General features: G+C 44.9%; 1 protein-coding gene across 6 annotated transcripts in view; it reads left to right on the forward strand.

Moving 5' to 3' along the window:
* Positions 1-21,851, forward strand: part of SMARCC2 (SWI/SNF related BAF chromatin remodeling complex subunit C2) — a 494,788-nt gene that overhangs the window by 324,161 nt on the left and 148,776 nt on the right. For all 6 annotated transcript variants that reach the window (XM_069230569.1, XM_069230570.1, XM_069230565.1 and 3 more), the window contains 2 exons: positions 13,419-13,483; positions 14,712-14,841. In XM_069230569.1, coding sequence (XP_069086670.1) covers positions 13,419-13,483; positions 14,712-14,841 — 195 coding nt within the window. The remainder of the gene's footprint in view (positions 1-13,418; positions 13,484-14,711; positions 14,842-21,851) is intronic.

Raw genomic sequence — 21,851 nt, forward strand, 5'->3', positions numbered from 1 at the left:
GCTCCCCTCCCTGGAATTTCCATCCTGTAGGAAGCTGACCCAGTGTGTGGTGGACACCCATAGTGTTACACCTTATACTGGATCCAAACACAGCCTTGTAAGTTAGTGTTAGTGTCAGGACAGCCAGGACGCTCTAGGGTAGCTGTGGTGAGAAGCCAAGACTTAACTAGAAGGCATATGAAGCTCTTGAAATACCACAGTAGTCACACAATAACTTATCACACATAAAATGAACCCCACAGTGTTGCAAAGATAAAGTTACTTAATTGTAGGCACACCAAACTAGACTACCATTGGTATATCTCTCTCTGGATGTATGAACACACAAGATGTACACAGTTCAGGAAAAGCATAAATTAGGAAGGACCATATAGGGGGGCCAAACTATATACTAAAAAAATGAAATGCAAACGGGTGTCCCCCACCAGAGTGTACGGAGTAGTTAGACGAGTGCTGGGAGAGAGTGGAACCCCAAAATATAAGTACTGAGAAGATCCCCAGCTGCTGTGTGCAGAGAGGTAAGTTACCCGGTTCTCCCATAAGCTAACATGGGGACGTCGTGGTTGGAGAATGCAGAAGCAGGACTGGACCAGGACGGATTTTAGGTGAAGAGGACATGCAAAAATAAAGGGACAGAGCCCAGTCCATGCAGGAATGTCCTGATGGGAAAGGAGCCAACACCCCTCCCCCTTCTGTAACTGAAGATCCGGGTCGACAGTGATGGATAAAGTCCCGCTGCAGGGTCCAGGAGCTGCAGAGGATTCCCTGAAGTCGCGTATGAGCTGTCACTCTACAGTCGCTGTATTGCCGATGGGTCAGTGGTCAGAACGACCGCCATCAAGCACAGGCAAATACAAATGGAGCTGTTGGAAGTTTTGCAGAGCTGTGGGAGACCAGCAAGGTCCTGGGGACTCGACTCTTGAAGGGGAGTCCGGGCTGATCCTTAGAAGACAGGAGCGCCAGCAGAAGCAGTCGGAGACCCCACTAGCAACCCGCTGGCACAGTAAGTCTCAGTGAAGCCCAGTGAAGGCCAGTCAGCACACCTGATGAGGAGTCCCACGTCACTGGAGCAGCATAGAGGAGGCTGTCCTTGCAGAGTTAGAGTGCCGGGGGCCAATGCTACTTCGAGCCTGAAGATCCCTCGGTGCAGGAGTCAACAAGCCTTGGTTGATGCAACAGTCGTGGTGCACAGGGATTCTGTCCCAGTGGCAGAGGCAAGGGCTCACTGTCTCTCACGTTGGACAGAAGACAGAGAGGACCCAGGGGATCTCTCAAGCCCACCACCTGTGTTGGAGAATCTTCGCAGATACGGAGGACCGAAGATCCCACCAGCTGGACGGAGTTGCCTTGGGTGCCTACGAATGCAGGGAAGTGACTCTTTCACTCCAAGGGAGATTCCTTCTTGCTTCTTGGTGCAGCTGAAGTTTTGCTGATCCCAGAGGATGCACAGACATGGAAATGTTGCAGAATGCTGAAAGGAGCCATGGAAACAATATTGCAAGGAGAAGGCTTCTCGGCAGTGCAGCCCAGCAGTGGCTCTGGAGGCCAGGAGCGGAAGATGTCTTTGCACAGAGGTCCTGGTGGAGTCTTGCAAGACAAATCTGGAGATCTCACCCTCAAGGGAGTCCCTAAATAACCCAAAGAGAGGGTTTGGTCACTCTTTGGAGTGACCACTTATCAGGCAGGGCCTCTGATGTCAGCTACCTGTCTCTCCCAGTCAAATGCTCCCAGAGGCCTCTGCCCATCTTGGTTCCAAGATGCCAGAACCAAGTAGTCACCTGGATGAGCTCTGGGCTCCACCCTAGGGGTGGAGTTGGAGAGGGGAGTTGTCACTCCCCTTTCCTTTGTGTGTTTCTTATCAGCACGGGGACCAGTGGTCCCTGAATTGGTGCAAACCAGAATATGCAAGGAGGGTGCCAAATGTGCCCATCAAAGTAAGCTGGTGGCATGGGGAGCCTACCCCTCTCCAGCCTTGTAACACCTATTTCCAAGGGAGAGGGTGTTGCATCCGCTCTCCCACAGGAAATCCTTTGTTCTGCCTTCCCCTGCTTAAGCTGGTCAAGCAACAGGAGGGAAGAAACCTGTCTGAGGGGCTGCAGCAGTGTATGCTGTCGGCAAGCCCTGGAAGACTGGTAGGAGCAATACCGGGGGTCTTCTAAGGAGCCTCCAGAATACATGGAATCATGCCACCAATACTGGCATTGGTATTGGGGTATGATTCCGACATGTTTGATACCAACCGTGCTTATGTTCAGATTTACCACAATCACTGGGGTCCTGGTTACCAGGATCTCAGTGAAAACAGTATAACGCACTGATAAAGAGGCAAAATGTGGGTGTTGGAAATGGCTCTTTTTGCAGGGTTAACCTCCAAACTTTTTGCCTTCTTCCTCCTATTTTTTCAGATCTGCTTTTGCTAGTTTATTGGCTCTGTGCACTTTACAACTGCTAATCAGTGTCAAAGTGCAAGTGTTCCCTAGGCAAATTGTACTGTGGATTGCTTTATCCATGATTGGCGTATTTGATTTACTGGTAAATCCTTAGTAAAGTGCAACAGAGGTGCCCAGGGCCTGTAAATCAAATGCTACTGGTGGGCCTGTAGCACTGATTGTGCCACCCCCATAAGTAGCCCTGTAAACATGGCTCAGACCTGCCTCTGAAGTGTCTGTGTGTGCAGTTTTAAACTTCCAGTTCAACCTAGCAAGTGTACCCACTTGCCAGGCCCAAACCTTCCCTTTTGGTACATGTAATGCACCCCTAAGGCAGGCCCTTCGTAGCCCCAGGGCTAGGGTGCAGTGTATTTAAAAGGTAGGACATATACTGGTGTGTTTTACACTCCTAGCAGTGAAATACTGCCACATTCGGGTTTCACCCTTGCAAGGCCTATCTCCCTCATAGGTTAACATGGGGGTACCTTTAAAGTTATTTAAAGGGCAGATTCCCTTTGAGGGCAGATAGAAATAAGGTCATCGTCCCGCTTCACACCGCAGCCCAGACGCAATCCACGCCAGTGCTCCTGACTTCATCAGCCTGGAGTTCGATCCGTAAGGCGGGTGACTTCAAATGCCCGACGACTCCTGCACCGACTCTGGAATCGACACTGCAATGCCAGTGACGCCGCTCTTTAGAGCTCACTGCGAGGATCATGATACCCTGCAATTCAAAAGGTACTGTTTGCGGGTCTTCCCGACACCGTAGCTAGCCTGCGACGCCACGGCTGGCCTGAACTGTTGGTTTTGTTGATCCCGACGCCGTGATACCCCAGGTGGTGCTATCGACTTCAGTGAACTGTATTATTAAGTAAATCTTGCAGAATTCATATATTTATTACTGTATGGTGGACTTTTAGCGTATTTGGTCTTGTTTTAGATAGATAAATATTGGCTGTTTTTCTAAAACTGGTGAGGTGTACTTTTGTAGTGTTTTCACTGTTACTGTGCGTTATGTGCAAATGCTTTACACATTGCTTCTGAGATGAGCCTGACTGCTCATGCCAAGCTACCAAGGGGCTGAGCAGGGGTTATCTGAGCGGGTATCTCCCTTATCCTGAGTAGAGTGAGCGTCCCTACTTGGAAAGGGTGCAAACTGACTGCCAACTAGTAACCCCATTTCTAACAGTGGGGGTAACCATGCAAAAAAGTGACTTGCCTACAAATATTATTCAGAATGTGATTACAAACACTATTATAGTCTTCATATTTCAAGGTCTTATACCTCACCCTGACAGTACGGACATCCTGACATATTTCAAGTGCCTATGGCCTTTTTATTAACTTGGCAACAGATGATCAAAACTTTACAGAATATATTGTTGCAGCATCCTACTAATAATTCACTTGGACCACATAATACTTTACCTTCTACTCCTCCTCGACAACAGTCGCCATTGCCTCCACACCACCACCAAGAGAGCCATCCCCTAAAATGGTTCAAAAACCATTTGTCCTTCCAGTGTCTGAAGACATGGAGTATAATGGATCAAATAACTCCATATATTTTGATAGGGATAAGGAGAAAGGTGAACTTTCACAAGATGATGGGGGACATAATTATGTTGCATGGAACGTTCCTATTGCAAGGGAGATGGAATGAAATCCCTGTTCCACAGGCTCAACAGATATTTCAAGATGTCATTCTCTTATGGAAAGAGCTATTGTAGGAAGCTATCTATGGTGTGTACCAATGTAGATTACGCTATGCAGATAGTACAGGGAACCGTTATTGGCTGACAGAGATTAAAGTAATAAACCTAAATGCTCTCTTTTGTGGTAGTGTGGGCGAGGCTTGTCAGAGGGTAGTGCTAAGCATTTGTTGAACACACAGTCAAATGAGAGCCACAAGAAGAAACTCAAGAACCTTTTAGAAAAATAGCATAGATTTTTATATTAATTTAAACACCAAGATCTTGAAGATCAGGTAAGTACTTTTTGAGTTAGCGTTATTTCAAAACTTAAAAACTACAGCTATCAGAGTTGAGGCATGGGCCTTTAATGCGGTAATGTTATCCTATGGAGAAAACATTTACTGCACAGGGTCACTTGCAGTCGACTTACAGAACTGTTCTCTGGACCTAGGTTAAGTAGGGACCAAGGTCTTGAGAACCACCAGCAGTTTCGGGTTACTTGCCCAGGTGCTCCTAGCGGTGGTAGCTGCGTTGGAGTCAATGAAAGCAGTACCTGAAAGAAAAGGGCTGCAAGTGGGGACTGAGGGACCAGTCCAGCTAAACCCAAAGGAGGACTCTGTTCTTGAGGGTGTCTGGGTCAAGGGGCTCTGTTTGTTGGCTCGGAATCAGGCTGTGGGGCTCGAGTGCAGCAGTATCTTATGCAGCGTGTCACTGGCATTAGAGGTTCTCGCTTCTTGCGGTCGACCTGGTGAAGGGGAAAATAAGACCGCAGGGACGCTCTCCGTGCTGGCCTTGGTGATGCTGACGTCCCTCGTCAGTAAGTCAATCTTGGCGGTGTTGGTGTCTGGATTGGACACTAAACAAGCCTTGGTGTTTGCAACTGGCTTGCGTACTCTGGGTATTGGTTCAGGGGGGCTCTGAGCAGGCACAGTGTCTTGAAGACAGGCTATCCGAGGCTGATGGTCAGCAAAACGGAGAACTGGACAGTCGTGGTTGGTTCCTGCTGATGCAGAGAAGTGGCTCCTCCACTCCAAGGGAGAAGCTGATGGGGGAAGACAAAGTGTAGGCAGTCCTTCAAGACTCTGGATGGATGCACAGCTGCAGGACGAGTCGGGTCTTTGCAGTTGTCAGGACAGGAGGCAGGTAGGCAGGGTTTTGCACCAAGTACACAGCCAGTCCACAGTTCTTGCAGTTCGGCTCTTCTTTGTCCTTATTCTTTTTGTAGTAGGGTGAATCAGAGTTCTTGGTGTCGGGGGCACCTAAACACTCAATTAAGGGCGGTACAGGGTAGTAGCCAATGGACTACTTAGCTCGGGGTGATTATTCCCCTTAGATAACCACTTTGTGTGCAGAGTTGGCATAACCTGGTCCCAGAATTCCTGATTCCACCAAAAATAAGATGGTGGAACCCTTCCTTAGTGGAGATCATCAGGCAGTCCACCTTAGGGGTGTGACTAGCCTGGATGTGCAACACACCTGCTCTGTTGCTGATTTCCTGCCTTTCCTGTTGCCAGATGGGCCTCAGGGCAGGGGGTGGCATTCCCAGAGTCTGGAGAAGCCAGGGCCGCATATCAAAAGGCAGCTGAGATTTTGAAGCCTCCAATCCTTATGTGCTGATTTACTAGCCATTCCTCTGGAGGAGGAGATCACACCTTCCCCTGGAGCAGGCATTGTTTCAGGCCTCTGTGAGCGAAGGCTCTCAACCCCAGGGGGTCAGAAACCTATCTGTGGTGGCAGACTGGTTGATGCCAGTCAGGCAGCACACTAGAGGACTGGTAGGTTTCAGAGGGCACCTCTAAGGGGCCCTCTGGGTGCATGTCATAATAAATTCATACTGATGCCAGTATTGGATTTATTAAGACAAGGTATTTGTTAACAAACACACTAGGTTTCATTAAGGCCATTACGTTGCTGGGTAACTTGTGATGGCCAGTGCCCAGTATATATCTTAAGATGGCTTCCCTGTTCACTTGCAATATCTAGCAATAGAACTAGACATCACAGGGGCATATCTGTTCATGCAGGTATGCCCTCACATGTATTATAATATACCCTGCCTTAAGGCCTCCTGTTGGGATGAGTTACATATAAGACAGGCAGTGTATTTGGGAATTGCACACAGGGTTTGCACCATTTCAACATTCTGCAGTGGCAGTCTGCATGTAATTTGAATGGGGGTTCTTTAGGGTGGCATAATACATACTGCAGCCCTAGGAACCCTTTTTAGCATCCATGCCCTAGAAACCGGGGTACCATTTACTAGGGGATTACATGGGTGCTAAAGTCCTTGCCAATTGGGTTTATAGTTTTTAGGGAAGAACACTGGCTCTGAAGCCTGGTTAGCAGACTTCAGTGCAATGTCAGTCGAAAACCTACTAGTTCAAATGGGATCAAAAAGTAGGGGGACATCTGCAAAGAGAATTCCAGTTTCCTACAGCAACAAAAAAGTTAAACCTACTGATGAAGTCCACGGATCAAGAAGGTTGTCTTTATGATTTTAAAGAACAGCCACAGAAGTCTGTAACAGTAATACCAATTTTAGATTTTCTGGCCAGAAGACCTGAAGCTGATAAAGGTTAAGGTAATGGTTCCAGCTGTGATACTTTGCCTGTCGAAAAAGTATAAAGCTTCAAAATCCACTCCAGCTTGCCCCACCAGGCATACTAAACTGGAATCAGTTCTCTCTTCAGCAGCTCAAAGAAGATCCAAGAATCTGATTATATTTTCTTCTGGTCAGCCTGACGGCGATAGTGGGCGTTTAAATAACTTTGGTAAAATAATTTCATCCATGGCAGTGACCTTTATCACGTCAGCTAACGTGTTGGCAATTTTAAAGCATTATGATTGCCAGATGTGGCATTATATTGCACTGTTGCTTAAACTCATGCCAGAAGATAAAAAGGAGACCACAAGCGCAATCCTATTGAAAGGAGATCTCCCTTCTTCTTTGACTATTGATCGAGCTGTGGATATTTTAATACAGGCTTTTGTCAACTTGTTTTGGTATTGTGTTAACAAGGCAAGGATAGCTGAAGTCCACAGCCTTTCCACCTGAGGTGCAGTCAGAAATTTTAGACAGGCCATTTGATAGACTTTCTCTTTTTGGTAAACGTGTAGATGAGGCTCACGAAGTACGTTATAAAGATATGGCCAAAACTTTGGGTCTTATGAAGTATCGAAGATTTGGATCGTCTATCTTCCATGGTTTAAGAAGATCACAAAAGTTTGGAGGAGGATTTAACCAGTATGGAAGTCAAAGTTCATACTATCCCCAAAGACAATATGGATACTCCTACAACCGTAATCAAAGTCATTCTTACCCCGGAGATTGTCAGGAAGAAACAAAAATACCTCTCAGTCACATACCACTGACAAACAAAAGAAAGTTTGATTCTTTGCCTTTACTCACTTTTCCATCTGCTACTCAGCAGATGGTAGGGGAGGGGAATTCCCCTGTTTGCTCCAACTTGGGAGGCTATTGCATCAGACATATGGGAGAGGCAGATTGTTCTTGCAGGTCATACATTAGAGTTTATTGTGAAGACCCCCTGTGAGCCTACCAAAAATGAACATCATCTCTATTTACAGGAATGTCAAAGAGAACTTAATTTTCTCCTTCTCAAAGGCACTATAAAGATTGTCCATCCCCCATGTCATAGAAACCAAGAATGTTTTCCTGATCAAAAAGAAAACTGGTCAGTGGAGACAAGTCCTGGAATTGAAGAAAGTCTTTTCGGATGGTTACAATACAGGAACTCCTAATGATGCAAGGAGGAGACTTTGACCTCCCTGGATCTTCCGGATGCTTACTTACTCATGCCTATTCATCAGAAAGACTGAGTGTCTCACTCCAGTGGCTGCCTTCCTGGGACAAGAAGGTCATCAGGTGTTCATTACCTTGACGACTGGCTCGTCAAAGCACCATCAAAGGAAGAGGCAAGATGATCTATCGCTGCCTACATCAACCTAAAAAAACAAGTCTTAATGTTGGACAGGGAAAAATCACCATTGCATTGGAACCCCAATCAAGAATTCAGTTATCGGGTGCATCACTCAACAGACAATTGGTAAAGGCTTTTCTTTCACAAGAAAGGGCAAAAAAGGTGTAAACTGTGGTAAGAAACATCACTAGTAATCAGTCAGTAACAGTGAGACAGTACAAAGACCCTCATATGTTTAATGGCCTCATGTATTCCTTGTATCTTTTTAGATGCTTCACATGTGGCCTGTTCATCAGGAGCTGGATTTACAATGGAAGCAAGTCAAAGGTGTTTGGGAAGGTACAGAACAAGCCACTAGGAAGCTGAAGCAGGCATTGCTGTGCTGTATGCTTCCAGCAAATCTGAATGCAGGACTTTATTCCATACCTGCATCAAACTAGATGATATTTACAATGGATGGGGAGCTCACCTACATGAGCGCTCAACCGGATGCCTGTGGTCAGATGCAGCAAAGGCACTTCACATCCGTGTGTTCAATCTTTGTGCAATACATCTAGGCCTGCAAGCTTTCCTTCCCTGAATAATAGGTCAACCAGTACTAGTGAAAATGGGCAACACAATGCCCATGTTCTATATAGCCAAAGGTCCCATTTCCTCTCAGAAAAGGCTCAGCTGCAGTGAAATAGGGCCATCTCACAAAAGATTGACATTACTGTGGAACCTGCCAGGTTGCCAGAACGATCAGTCGGATATACTCAGTCGACAGCTTTCAGATTCTCACGAGTGGGAAGTAAAATAGAAGCTACTGAATTAATCTTCAGTCAGTGGGGATTGCCCTATCATCAACCTGTTTGCCAGTCCGTGCAGCAAGTGCCCATACTTCAGAAGCAGATTTTGGCATCCCCAGGACAATGGCAATTGCCCTTTCAATCAGTTGGTCCAAGAGCTTTGCTTACACTTTTCTTCCTTTTCCCCTGGTCCACAGGGTGTTGAGTAAGGCGAAGATGGACCATTGCGCGCAGATCCTCATTGCTCCTGTGTGACCAAGCCAATTTTGATACAGCAATCTACTACAGTCTAGTATAGTTATCAACACATCCAGCCATTCTTCTGAAAGTACATTCCGAGATACTTTGCAGAGATCATGGAAATATTCTCCATCATGATCATAAGTCACTGAACTTCACAGCATGTCACGTGACCACTTAGAGCTTGACAATTTAGATCTGCAGCAAGAATGTAAAACTATTCTGGCACAGGCTCGAGCTCCAGTGACTGATAAGATTTAACAACTCCAAGTGGATGTGTTTCTGTATCTGGTGCAGGAATAATTATCATCATCCACTTCAAATAAAACCTTATCAAATCCTTCCCTATTTGTTTAATTTAGAAAGAGTGGACTCAAATATTATTCAGTCAGGGTCCACCTTGCTGCAATCTCAAGATTTAAGAGAAAGAAAAGATCAACATCTACTGTGTTTTACTAAAGATTAATAAAACAGCTTATGGAAGGGCTTGTCAGAGCATTTCCTCCTCTTTGATATCATCCTGTTCCATGGGAACTTAATACCATCCTTAGTTCCTCAGTGTTACTTCCTTTTGAGCTGATTCATAAGGAAGAGTTGAAATTTGTCTCATGGAAAACAGTGCTCCTCCTAGCTCTAACATTTGCTAGGAGGGTGGGAGAGATTTACGCATTGGGGAACCTTTTAATGATTCATGATAGAAAAGATTATCCTCAGGAACAACCCAAAATGTATACCTAGGATCCCTACAAACTTAAGTGAGGCTGTCATTTTCCGATCTCCCTTTCCTAACCCATTTACGTCAGTCTGAAGATCTTTGCATTCTTTGAACTTATGTAGATGTTTCAGATTTTGCGAAGTCAAAACAAAGGACTTGCGCCCATCAGATCAGCTGTTTGTGTTGTTTGGTCAACCACGAAGACGTCATGCCTTGTCCAAACAAGGGATAGCTACTTTGCTCTCACCGTGCGTCACTTTCTGTCAGGCCAAGCATCCCCTCCATGAAAGAGTGAGGCCACATTCTGCCAGAAGCCTGGCATCAACTGTTGCACTCTGTGCAGGGGCACCCTTGTAATGTGTAATGCTTGCTATTCTGATTCCAGCAGGTGAATATATAAAAGGTCCAATGTGGGAAAATAAATAATTTACCTGTCATTCCAGTTCTCTAACATTGGTGTCTGTTATTTATTCACACTCACCCCTCCCTGGTCAGAGGTTTATCCAAAATGGAAAACCGCCTTTACAACGCGGGTATTACAGCTTCCTGCTGTACCATTCATCCATTACTATTCATTGCCTTTCCAACGCAAGCCTTCACCACAAATATGCCTGTACAACACATGCCTTTAAATCACACGGTAAGTGTATGAGTGTTTGTATATTTGTGTGTGTATATATGTTTAGAGGTGGGTGGGGTATTGGTGGTAAGGGTGTTTTTAAGGTATGAGGGTATTATTGGGTGGTAAGGGTGTCATCTGATAGATACTTCCACCTGCAAATTCCTTGTCTTAGAATTATCCCCAGGTGTTTGACTCGATCTGGAAATTTTTCTTGAGCAATAACCTGTGTGCCAGTAGGTGGCGTCATTTGGCTCCGCGTTGTTGGTGTCATCAACGCTAGAAGTGATGTGTTCGGTGCCTATATAGGTGCCATCCCAGCACGCTGACATCAGATCTTTTCTTTCTGAGCCAGTCAGCACAGATCCGGGGAGAGCTACCCTTTCAGTCACTTTTTTCACAGTTTTTGGTTTACGTTTTGTCGAAGTTCTGTTTAGAGAATTCTTCTCATTGGTGTTGCAGGGATGTCCATTACAAAGGCTGACTTCAAGCCCTGTGGCTCCTGTCATCAACAGATGCTGGTGACAGCCTGCACCTTGTTTGCCTCTGGTGCTTGGAACGCGACCACAAAGCAAAGACCCACGTCGATTGCGGCTCCATGCACCCCAAGACCTTGCATGAGCGATTCCACAAGCTCCTTGCTGGCCAACGAGCAATGCTGCCACTCTTCAACCTGCTCAAGAGAAAGATCCTGGGATCAATTGCTGGGTTTATGATCCTCATCGCATTCCAAGTCGTTGGGCCACTTGAGTAAGCGCCACAAGAATTTAAAAAAGTAATGTCGAAGATGTCTTCGACTTCACCTTATCCATCAGCCGACGAGGAAGTGTTGACATTCAAGGCCTGCTCTGCGATTGAGCCAGCGCCTTGGTCGGCTGCGAGCTCCCTACGTTTGCAGGAGGTGGAGTACCCCAACTCAGTTCCCAAAGTTTTATAAGGCCATACATGTTATATTTGAGCAGCCTGTTCCTGCCAGCGTGCCTTGCGGGTTTGGGATGGGCCCCTACTGGTTCCACGCTGACTGGTCGTGGCCCACTGCCATTCAGGCCCATTGAATCCACAGACTGGTCCAGACCAGCACCTGCCGTACCACCTCAACCTTCCCCATTCTGATCCCCGACTCCAACATGGAGCCAGAGAGATGTTCCCCGACACACACTCGGGCACTGACAGGAGCCATACCTTCGAGGCCAACCCTGAGCCCTATTCCTATGGATTGATTCTGGGATTTTTGGGAGGGGTCGCTGGACCCTGAGGAATGCCAACCTTTACACCTACACATGGCCTGGTGTGAGGACTTAGCTGAAGCCGGTGGACTGGACACTTCTCCAGATAACATGCTTTCTCCTCTTACGAAGACGGGAGTGTCCTTTGCAGTGGTGGCGAGGAGGGTGGCTGAGGTCCTGGATCATAGCCTGCCTTCTTTGGCGGTGAAGACGAACATCTTGACGGAGGTGCTTTAGCCGTAATGACCCCCTATGAAACGCATCCCCCTTTCAATGAAGCTTGTACCAATATCCTGTTTGGACCAGGTCCAAGCCCAGCACAGGGGCTCCCGTGAACAGGAAGATTGCCTACCACGACTGCCCCTCCCAAGGGGACCCCAATTTCCTCACACAACACCCTACCCTGAAGAGCTTGGTGGTCCAATCCTCTATATCCCATGTAAATCCTGACACATTTGCTACTGCCCCACTGGATAGGCAATCCCAGAAGCTGGATACCTTGGAGAAGATGATTTCTTCCACCAGCCTGGCACTGTGGTCCGTAAACACTGTTTCCCTTTTTGGCTGTTAATCTCATGCACTATGTGATTCTGTTGCACAGATGCTGCCTACAGTTCCAGAGGAGGCCTGGTCCATACTCTCCCAGGCTGTTGCCAACGGGAGAAATGCAGCTGAGCTCATAATCAGATATTGACTCAATCCTACTGACTCACTGGGCAGAATAGTTTCCTCAACAGCTTAGAACAACTGTTTTTTCAAGGGATGTCCTAGCATCGCTTATGGACATGCCATTTAATGGCTCCTGTCTCTTTAAAGACAAGGCAGATTCATCGCTGAAGTGCTTTAAGGAAATTGGCTAGGTTTTTGGGCCTTTTCATGGTCCCTTGCCAGACCCAGTTCATGGCCACGGAAAGGCTTTCAGCCAGTCTATACCCACCCAGCAACTGGAGTGCACAAGCTTCCTAGTCTCTTCCCTTATAATTTGCCCTCTAATCATCATGAGCACTGAGTTCACACATTATGACACATTATTCAACAACACTCTACTCCATTCTGACATTCCACTCAACCCCAGGACACTATGCCACTCTACTCTGCAACACTCTACACCCCTCTACTTTACGCCAGTGACACTACTCCACTGTACGCCACTCCATGCCAATTTTCTCCATTGTATGACACACTCTGCACCACTCTGTGACACTCCAGTCTGACACTCTTCACCATTCCATTCTACGCCATCCTACGCCATACCACTCCATACCACTCTGCAACACTCTTCTCGACGCTGCTGCTCCCCACGCTACTCCACAACACTACTCTGCACTATGCCCCTCCATTCTGCAACACTCTACTCTGCAGCACTCTGTGACACTCCACTTTGACACTGTACTCTACATCACCCGACAACACACTGTGCCGATGCTGTCACTCTGCGCCGCTCTGCCCAATCTGCGCTGCTCTGCTCACTCTGACCACTAACATTTAGCCATCCTGAACAGCAGCCAAGGGGGTGTATAACATGGCTAAAACACATTGACAAAGACAGTAGCTGTCGTATATGAGCTACCTGTTGGCTTTGCCAATGCTTGTTGAATGTATTTATTATTTCTGTGAGCAGCCTCTCTGGAGCACAGATGCACTTCATCACTAGGAGCTGCATTTTGTACCTCTACAAAACTCTTTTCTTTACTCCCATTAGGGTCTGTAAATTTATTTTGAGCTGCACGGATCATGCAATCTTTTGTCACTTCTTTTCTCACTAGAAGAGACTGCTGTAGAGGAGACGCGTGCAGAACCACCGCCCATCGAGGAAAAGAAGGAAACCAAAGTAAGTGGGTGCATCTGTTAGTCTGTAACTAAAGATCCTGCCATTCAAAGGGGCCATACTGTCATTAATGTCACAATAAGTCTCAAAGCTTAAGCATATGTCAACAAAGCAGCATTCAGGATTGGTCAATAGGGTATTGTTAGTGAAGGAGGAGTATTTAAAGAGAGAAGCTTTTTTACCGTACACTGGATGGACCCTCTGAGTGTGGATAGAAAACATCCCAGGAACGTGCACTGGTCCCAGCAAGATGATGGTGAAACACATCTAATGCATAGCTATGTGGCAGAGCCCATGCATATATTTGTGCAGTGGACAGTACTAAATGCTTAGGTACCCTGTTCAGGGACTAGTAAAACTTCTGGGGCAGAACTCCGATTGCTTCACTACTGCAAAATGCAGAAACTCCTAGAATGTAGTGGATGTGTGCTTCCAGTCTTCAAGCAGCACCTGCAACCACTTCCAAGCAAGCATCTGGTTTGTTTAGCTATCTAATAAACCCCCACACCATAAGTTGATGAAGTCCTCTTTACCCTGCAAGCTACCAAGCTTCTTATTTTTGAGAAGCTGTTCTTTATGAATTTTGAGAGGCCTCAAATTTTTCCAAGAATCCTGTTCATGCCTTGAATAAAAGAATAAGTCCCTCTACCTCATCCCCCTGACCTCTGCTTTACAGGATCCCTTAAGCCCATGACTTCCATGGTCTCTCAGCTCTAATTTTTATTGTTGCCATAGCCCCCCCACCTGTCCTGATGCCATTCCCTCATCTCACTGTCTTCCACTTAGTCTGTATCTTGTAGCTTCAAAAAGATCGAATTCCAAAGATTTGTATTCCCCTGTCTTTCACAAAGCTCCAGTGCTTTTCCCTTCCTTGCTCCTCTAGATCCACTAACCTTTGAGAAGTCCCTGTCAAACCTTCTGAATATTTCAGCTCCTGTCTGCCAAGTTTCCACAACTCCACTTTATTCTGAGACCTTCAACAAAACCAGTCTTTGTAGTTGCTTAAGTTCTCCAACCCTCTAAAAACCCATGGCTGCCCAGACTATTGAGTCATGTATGAGTACCAATGTTTTCCTCTCACTCAGTCCAGGCTCTTCATCCTTTAATGTGTGGTACTGTGATATCCTAGTCTCTCTGGAACTTGATGATTTGTTTACATGCTACTTTCATGATTCTTCCATCCACCCCACTTTCTTCTACTCTAATTAGCCATTTGATTGTTTTGACACAGGAACCCCCCAGAGAATGCATAACAGAGGATGATACAAGGGAGAAACTGGGTGACCCTTCCAAGAAAGAGGATGATAAAAGCAAAGAGGGCGAGTCAGAAAAAGATTCAGACAAAAGTGACGTTGACATGGGTAAATATTACTGAGAGCCGTAGCAGATGAACTGGTGGTCTGATGGGACAGACAAGAATAAATTAGTCATTTGTGGCCCCTCCTTAGTCATTCAGCATGAAAACGCTAGTCGTGGAATGGAAATGTACAGTGCTGAGAGTGCCACTATTTCTCTAAAAGTGTTTTTAGCAGTTCGCAGCCTCATTAGTTTGGTTGCTTGTATAAGGGGTAATGTGTAACTACTGCACACACTCCCATGTTAAATGCACTCTTCAGAGATACCTTTCAGAAGATCCATTGGTATTTGTTTCTGTTTGATTGAGCGTTTTGTGACCTATGTACTGGCTGTAGTAGGCAACTTTTCCTCCTCTAGCAGAAAAAAGAAAAACAATGTTCTCATTGTCACAGAAAGTTGTCTGTTGCCACCAAGGTAGTTGACTAATGAAAAAGAACAAAAACAGACCAGGACCCCCTCCCCCGAACCTACCCCCCTAATTATGAATGTAGACCTAAATAATAACTAGCAAACTGTGTGGGTAAGTGTTAGAAGGACAAATTGTAGCTAAGAAGTTACAGCATTTCAAACATTCACCTGCTTACATTATTCTCTCTCATCAGGCTTGGAGTCTTCTGTGGTTAATACAGTTTTAGGATACTGGCCACATATTTTAAGCTGGGAACCTCTGAAGCATAATTAACCAAGAATTAAACATTGTACTTGACAGGTGAAGTATGTCTAAATAAAGAAAATTGTACCTAATATATTATTCAGCATTTGATCTTTCACAGATTCATCTGCTTGAATTATTTCCTCGCACTATATTCAGTTTATGTACCTCATTATGTGACCCAAGCTCTGGCCACTGATATCACAGAACTCAACATCCCTCAGGGGTTTCACTGGTCAGAATTGTATACCTTATGTCAACTGTGAGTAAATTATCTGGAGCTCTTCTCAAAGATCCTTAATTTTTTACTATTGAATCACTTTCTTTCCTGGGGGACCAATTCGTTTTTATCTTCAAAGGGGGGGAAGATGCAGTCCCTGTTTTCTACGAGGACACTGCAGAATCATGAAAGGCAGCTAGCATTTGACCAATGATCTGCTTCAGAAAAGGAGGCACTGCATGGATCATGTTAGGTACAAAAAGTCGAGGTGTTCAGAGACTCATGTGGCTTTTTCCATAAGCTGGTTTGGCACATTATTTACATCTTTCCTCCAACCCACTTAGCTCCAGAGTTTTTTGCAAAATTATGACAAAGTTGTTTATTATGATTCTGATGGCACCAGTTTGAGCCATACAGCACATGAACATGTCCATTGGATTACACATTTGGTCCAAGCCAGTCCTCCAGCTTCTCTTCCAGGGACTAGTTTTGCACCATAATACACAATCACTTCAGTTTACACCTTCCCTCCTCTGGGGTTATTTTGGTTCCTTTGATTTTTTTTTTTGCCAGATCACAGTAGACCAATCTGGTAGGTAGCATGAGTAACTTTTATTTTGCATACGTACTACATAAAGTTTTTAAAAAAATTCTCATTGTGGCCTCAGTTCAAATCCTTGATCGTTCTACCCATAATTCCACACCATTTTTGCCTTATATTTTTAGGATCTAGCTTACAGTGAAGTTGTCACCAGAAAATTATGTGAGCGCCACTAGCGGGGGACTTTGACTCCCCCCACATGTTAGGAGCGAGAAGTACATGTCTTGATTGGGCAGATGTGCTTACACAAAAATTAAAGTGCTTGCCCTCCATGCAGCTGTGATCATTATGTTTATCCAGCTGTCTAAGCTTGAACTTTGAAGGGCACACATATGACATTGGAATGCTATTAAAGTGTCAAATACCTGGATAATGCATGTTGTTTTTTTCTCTGGAGGGAGCACAGTAGGAGGGCAGTCACTAACCTACATGAATGTTTAGGTCTGGCTTAACACAGCAACTGTCACTTGACATTTTCACCTAACCTACACTAATGTTATTCTATCATTATTTGCTTCCATGCAAATGCATTTCTAGTCTCATGCTATTTACTTGTAATGCTTCACTTTACCATACAACATTTCTTTAAAGGTAGAGTAAAAGGCATTTCTGATGCTTGTTCATCTATCCATCTACTAGTTTATCCAAATATGTATTACAACTGTTATTCCGAAATCGAGGCACTTATAATATTTACAATAATCAGAGTAATCATTAAAAAATTTTAAGTTTAGATATTTTGTTTCGGCAATGGTAGTGCCTTTGTTTCCTTCAGAAATAAATCCCTTGTTCTGTATTATTTCCTTTTCAAAGAAGTCTTCATTAGGCAAATTGCAATCAGTTAATGTAGTTAACATCAGTAACGTAAATTAGTTCCTCTTGATGGCCTTCATAACAACATAACACAACAGTAGCTCCCAAAAGACACACTTGTTGCATGATACAGGAAGAAAGCTTGAATGAATGAATTTGCTAAGTGTGAACAGCGATATACCTTATGAAGCACTCGGTGTAGCCAATCAGCAGCAATGCACGTACAGAAAATCAATGTTGATGGATTTGTACTAAGAAAGTTATTTAACTGTTCATGCAGATTGTTATTTCTGTATTGAAATTGGGCCACCTTGCACACGCCTGTGCATCAGTGTAGTCAGTAATGCAACAGAAAGCTTAGGGTAAGTCTATGTGCCACTCCCTTACAAGGCAAATAGTCTCAATAAGTTGTTTTTACATGTTACTTAGGTTGCACTTGGTTTACTCCAGACAAGATCTGGGGTGGTGTTGATGCTTTGGTTTGTGTCACAGTTCACTCTAATAGATCTGTGGGTGCAACAACATATTACTTTGCTAGAACTCCAGTCAAGGAGATCAGCAGGGTAGCAAAGTTACAGATCTACTTCTTTGCCAAGTATTAATTCCTTAACCGTTGGTCTGGTGCAAATCTAGGACAGGTGATGCTTTAGCAGTTATTTGATTAAGTCTATCCTTATTCTCACCTTTTCCCATGTACTTGTTTGATAGATTTAATTCAAATATATGAATCTATGAATGATCCAGTGCTTGGGAATAAAAGGCTATTTACCTGAAATTATTGTTCTCCAACTTTGGTGTCCTTAATACCACTGTTTTGCTGATCACTGGTTATAATGAGGATGGATACTTTACCATTGTAAAGTAATTCAGAATTGTGACTGAAGACTCTGGGTTGTAGGTTCAAATATCTGTGGTTCCCTGAAGAACTGGTTCACTGTGAAACATGTTCACTGGCTGAACTTAAGTTAAATTTACGAACCGTATTCTGAAATAAAGGAATACAATAAAATTAAAATAATTATTTTTAATTTGAAGTATTTCAACGCTAGTGAGACTTCTGAAAATGGTTCGATGGCATGTGTGTCTGTAAATACACATGCTCTGCATGCTCCTGCCGTCTAGTCTTGGGTCTGGAGTGTTGCAGGTTGTTTTTCTTAGAATGAGTATTCTGAGTCACGAAATCAAATGACGACGACTCTTGGTGATACTGCGCATGGGAATCGACTCCTTTGTTAGATTGTTTTCTCTCCACTATTGGGTTTGAACATTTGTGCCTCCACTCCATCTAATGACTCTTTGATTTGGAAATTTCTAATCTTTTTCCATCCTTAGTTGATGGTATTGTTTTGTTCGCTTTTCTGCCATCTTAGCACTCTGATCGATTTGTTGGTTCAGGCTCTATTTGACCACCCTTAGGGCGCCTGCACCCACTTGGGCCTACCTTCTATGTGACTCCTGCTCCAATGGAAATGGTTCCCTGATGCAACGGACTCCATTCTTTTCCTGTCCTTGGTGTCACGCTAAATTCCCTCACACTGACTAACACCTCATGTGCAACCTTTGCCTCTCTCCGGACCATCCTTAGGCCGACTGCGACGCTTGCAGCGCTTGCAAGTCGTTCCTGTCAAAAAAGACGCTTGTAGGCTGGAGATGGCACAGAAGATGCCGGATGACACCCCAGACATCTCAGGGGTGTGGAATTTATTAAAATATCTACTTGTCCACGGGACAGGTTGCTTCTCAAATCTACTTGTCCTGTAAAAAGATCTACTTGTCCCTTTGGTGCCATGTAGTGTGGCGACAAATTATGGCAGCACTCTCATTATGTAAGTGCTCTGATAATAGCCTCTCTGATTATGCCAGGGCTACTACCATAGTAGGGCTTGAATACTTGCAGTTTCAATCCCTACTGTAGCAATTTCCTTATTTTGCCACCTTTCTGCAGATCTGAATACTGGGGCTGGAGGAAGCAGTAAGCAATAGTTCCAGGGCTGGAATGCCTTTGAGTCTGCAAACCTACTAACCTGCATGTTTTAAAGATTTTTACCAGCTTCTCTCTAATATTTTCCCATAATAAGAAAGGTTGGACATTTACTCCTGACAATGGCAGAATTAGAACTTCTTCCAGGGTTGGGAAGAAAGTGGCTGGAGGGAAAATGAACTTGCAAATGCTCAGTAGATTTTCACATGAGCAAATCTACACATCGTATTTACCCATGCTAAAATACAGTTCACAAATATTTTATTGGTGTACGACATATACCATGGGTGCACTTTTGTGACTTTCTTTAAGAATTTGGGGCCACATGTAGGTAGGTTCAGATTTGCGACCTGCAAATTGCGAGTCGCAAATCCGAATGTAGGATGGTGTCCCTGACACCATCTGTGATTCGCAAGGGCTTCGCAAATGCCCACCTCATGAATAATCATGAGGTGGGTCGCAATTTGCGATCCCCTCGCGAATGGCGGCCCTCACAGGGATGGTGGCCTGCTGGAGACAGCAGACCACCATGTCTGTGACTGCTTTTCAATAAAGCAGTTTTTTTTTTTGTAATGCAGCCCGTTTTCCTTAAAGGAAAACGAGATGCATAACAAAAACGAAAAATGAAACGTTTTCGTTTCATTTTTTCAGAGCAGGCAGTGGTCCACAGGACCACTGCCTGCTCTGAAAAAATGTTTGCAGTGACATTCACAATGGGGAAGGGGTCCCATGGGGATCTCTTCCCTTTTGCGAAAGTGTTAGCACCCATTTGAAATGGGTGCAAACTGCGATTGGTTTGCGCCCGCCGTCATTCCTCCCCTACAGTAATGTTTGTTTCGTCAGTGATCTCAGTCACCGTGTCACCTGGAAGATCTAGTGTTGTTAGACTGCCACACTCACCCTTCTCTGCAATGGTGTAACCCCAACGACCTTTGAAAGAGGCGGCCTTTTCTAGGCTCTGTGCCTCAGATCACACTGACCACATACGCATCACGGACAGGGTGGGGTGCTCACCTTCAAGATCTCACAGTCTAGGGCCTCTGGGGTACCAATCACCAGTCCCTACACATTAAGTACCTGGAGCTTCAGACGGTATTCCTAGCACTGAAAGCCTTCCTTCCTCACCTGTCTTACAAGGTTGTCTCAGTCCGTACGTACAACATGACAGCCATATACTACTTACAAAAACGGGGGGGGCGATCTTCTCAGCTCTTCAACTCTCTCAGACCATATGGAAGTGGACCCTTCACATTCACCTAGTGGTGGAGTATGTGCCTGAAACGGACAACGACTTTGCGGACCTGCTCAGCAGGATGCACAAGTCCATGAGTGGGAGGTCCACCCATAAGTCCTTCAGTCATACTTTGCAAAGTGGGGACCTTCTCACTCAACAACAAGGACAAATCAGACATCGAGACCCCAAGTCACTCAACCTTGCAATGTGGCTCCTCAGGTCATAGTGTTTGGCTACCCAGGCTTGCCTGGAGAATGTATTGACATTCGCAAGGAAGCCCTTAGACCCACAACGAGAGCCTGTAATGCTGCAAAATGGAAACAGTTTGTATGCTACTGCCAACCCAGATGTATTGATCCCGTGAAAGCTACAGTTCGAGATCATTTCCTATTTGCTTCACTTACAAAAAGTAAATTTACCCTACTCTACCATTCAACTACATCTTGTAGCTATAGCTGACAACATGTTCCATGTACAGAATTCCAGTGATTAAGGCTTTAATGGAAGGCCAAACGGGTAATTCCATCCAGGGTACCCCCTCCACCATCATAGAACCTTAACATTGTGATCACCGGACTCATGGGTCCCCCTTTTGAACCACTCCATTCATGTCCACTTCAGTTCTTCTCATGGAAAGTGGCTTTCCTATTCACCATCACTTCCTAAGGGGTATCAGTGAGCTCCCGGCATTAATCTTGAAAAAGCCTTTTTTTCTGGTCCATAGGGATAAAGTTATCCTTCATACGAGCTCTTAAGTATCTCCCTAAAGTGGTTTTTCAGTTTCACATAAACCAGTCCATTGAATTACCCGTCTTCTTCCCTCAACTTGGCTTTGTTGCAGTAAGAGCCCTCCACGTGCCTTATGCTAAAAGGGCACTCATGTTTTAAAATTACAGAACTAAAGATTTTAGAAAAACCAAACAACTCTTTGTGGCTTTTTCTCCACCACATAAAGGGAACCCCATATGTAAATCAGGCATAGCCAGATGGATAGTCAAATGCAGAAAGACTTGCTATGTTAAGGCTAAGAGAATTGTGCCCGTTTCTCCCAGAGCTCAGTCTACTAAAAAAAAGGGCCCTACTATGGCTTTCCTGGGTAACATTCCCATAGCTGACATCTGTAAGGCAGCTCCTGGTCTACACCGCACGCATTCACAAAGCACTACTGTGTGGATGTCCTAGTAAACCAGCAAGCTAATGTAGGTCAGGCAGTGCTACGTAAACCTTTTCAGACAACTGCAACTCCCACAGGCTAGCCACCGCTTTATGGTGGGATTGCTTTACGGTCTATGCAGAGCATGTGTATCCACAGCCACACATGCCATTGAACAGATAATGTTAATTACCCTGCAAGCATCTGTTCATGTCATATAGTGCTGTAGATTCACATGCGCCCTCCCTCCTCCCCAGACTCCTGTGGCCGTTGCAGTTACATTATATTTGTATATAGTTGTACATATGTATTTCTACATTGTTTGGACATCTTTTTCCCTATACTTTTCTTCCTTCCATTC

Source organism: Pleurodeles waltl, chromosome 4_2 (assembly GCF_031143425.1).
Source record: "Pleurodeles waltl isolate 20211129_DDA chromosome 4_2, aPleWal1.hap1.20221129, whole genome shotgun sequence".
In the NCBI taxonomy this organism is placed as follows: domain Eukaryota; kingdom Metazoa; phylum Chordata; class Amphibia; order Caudata; family Salamandridae; genus Pleurodeles; species Pleurodeles waltl.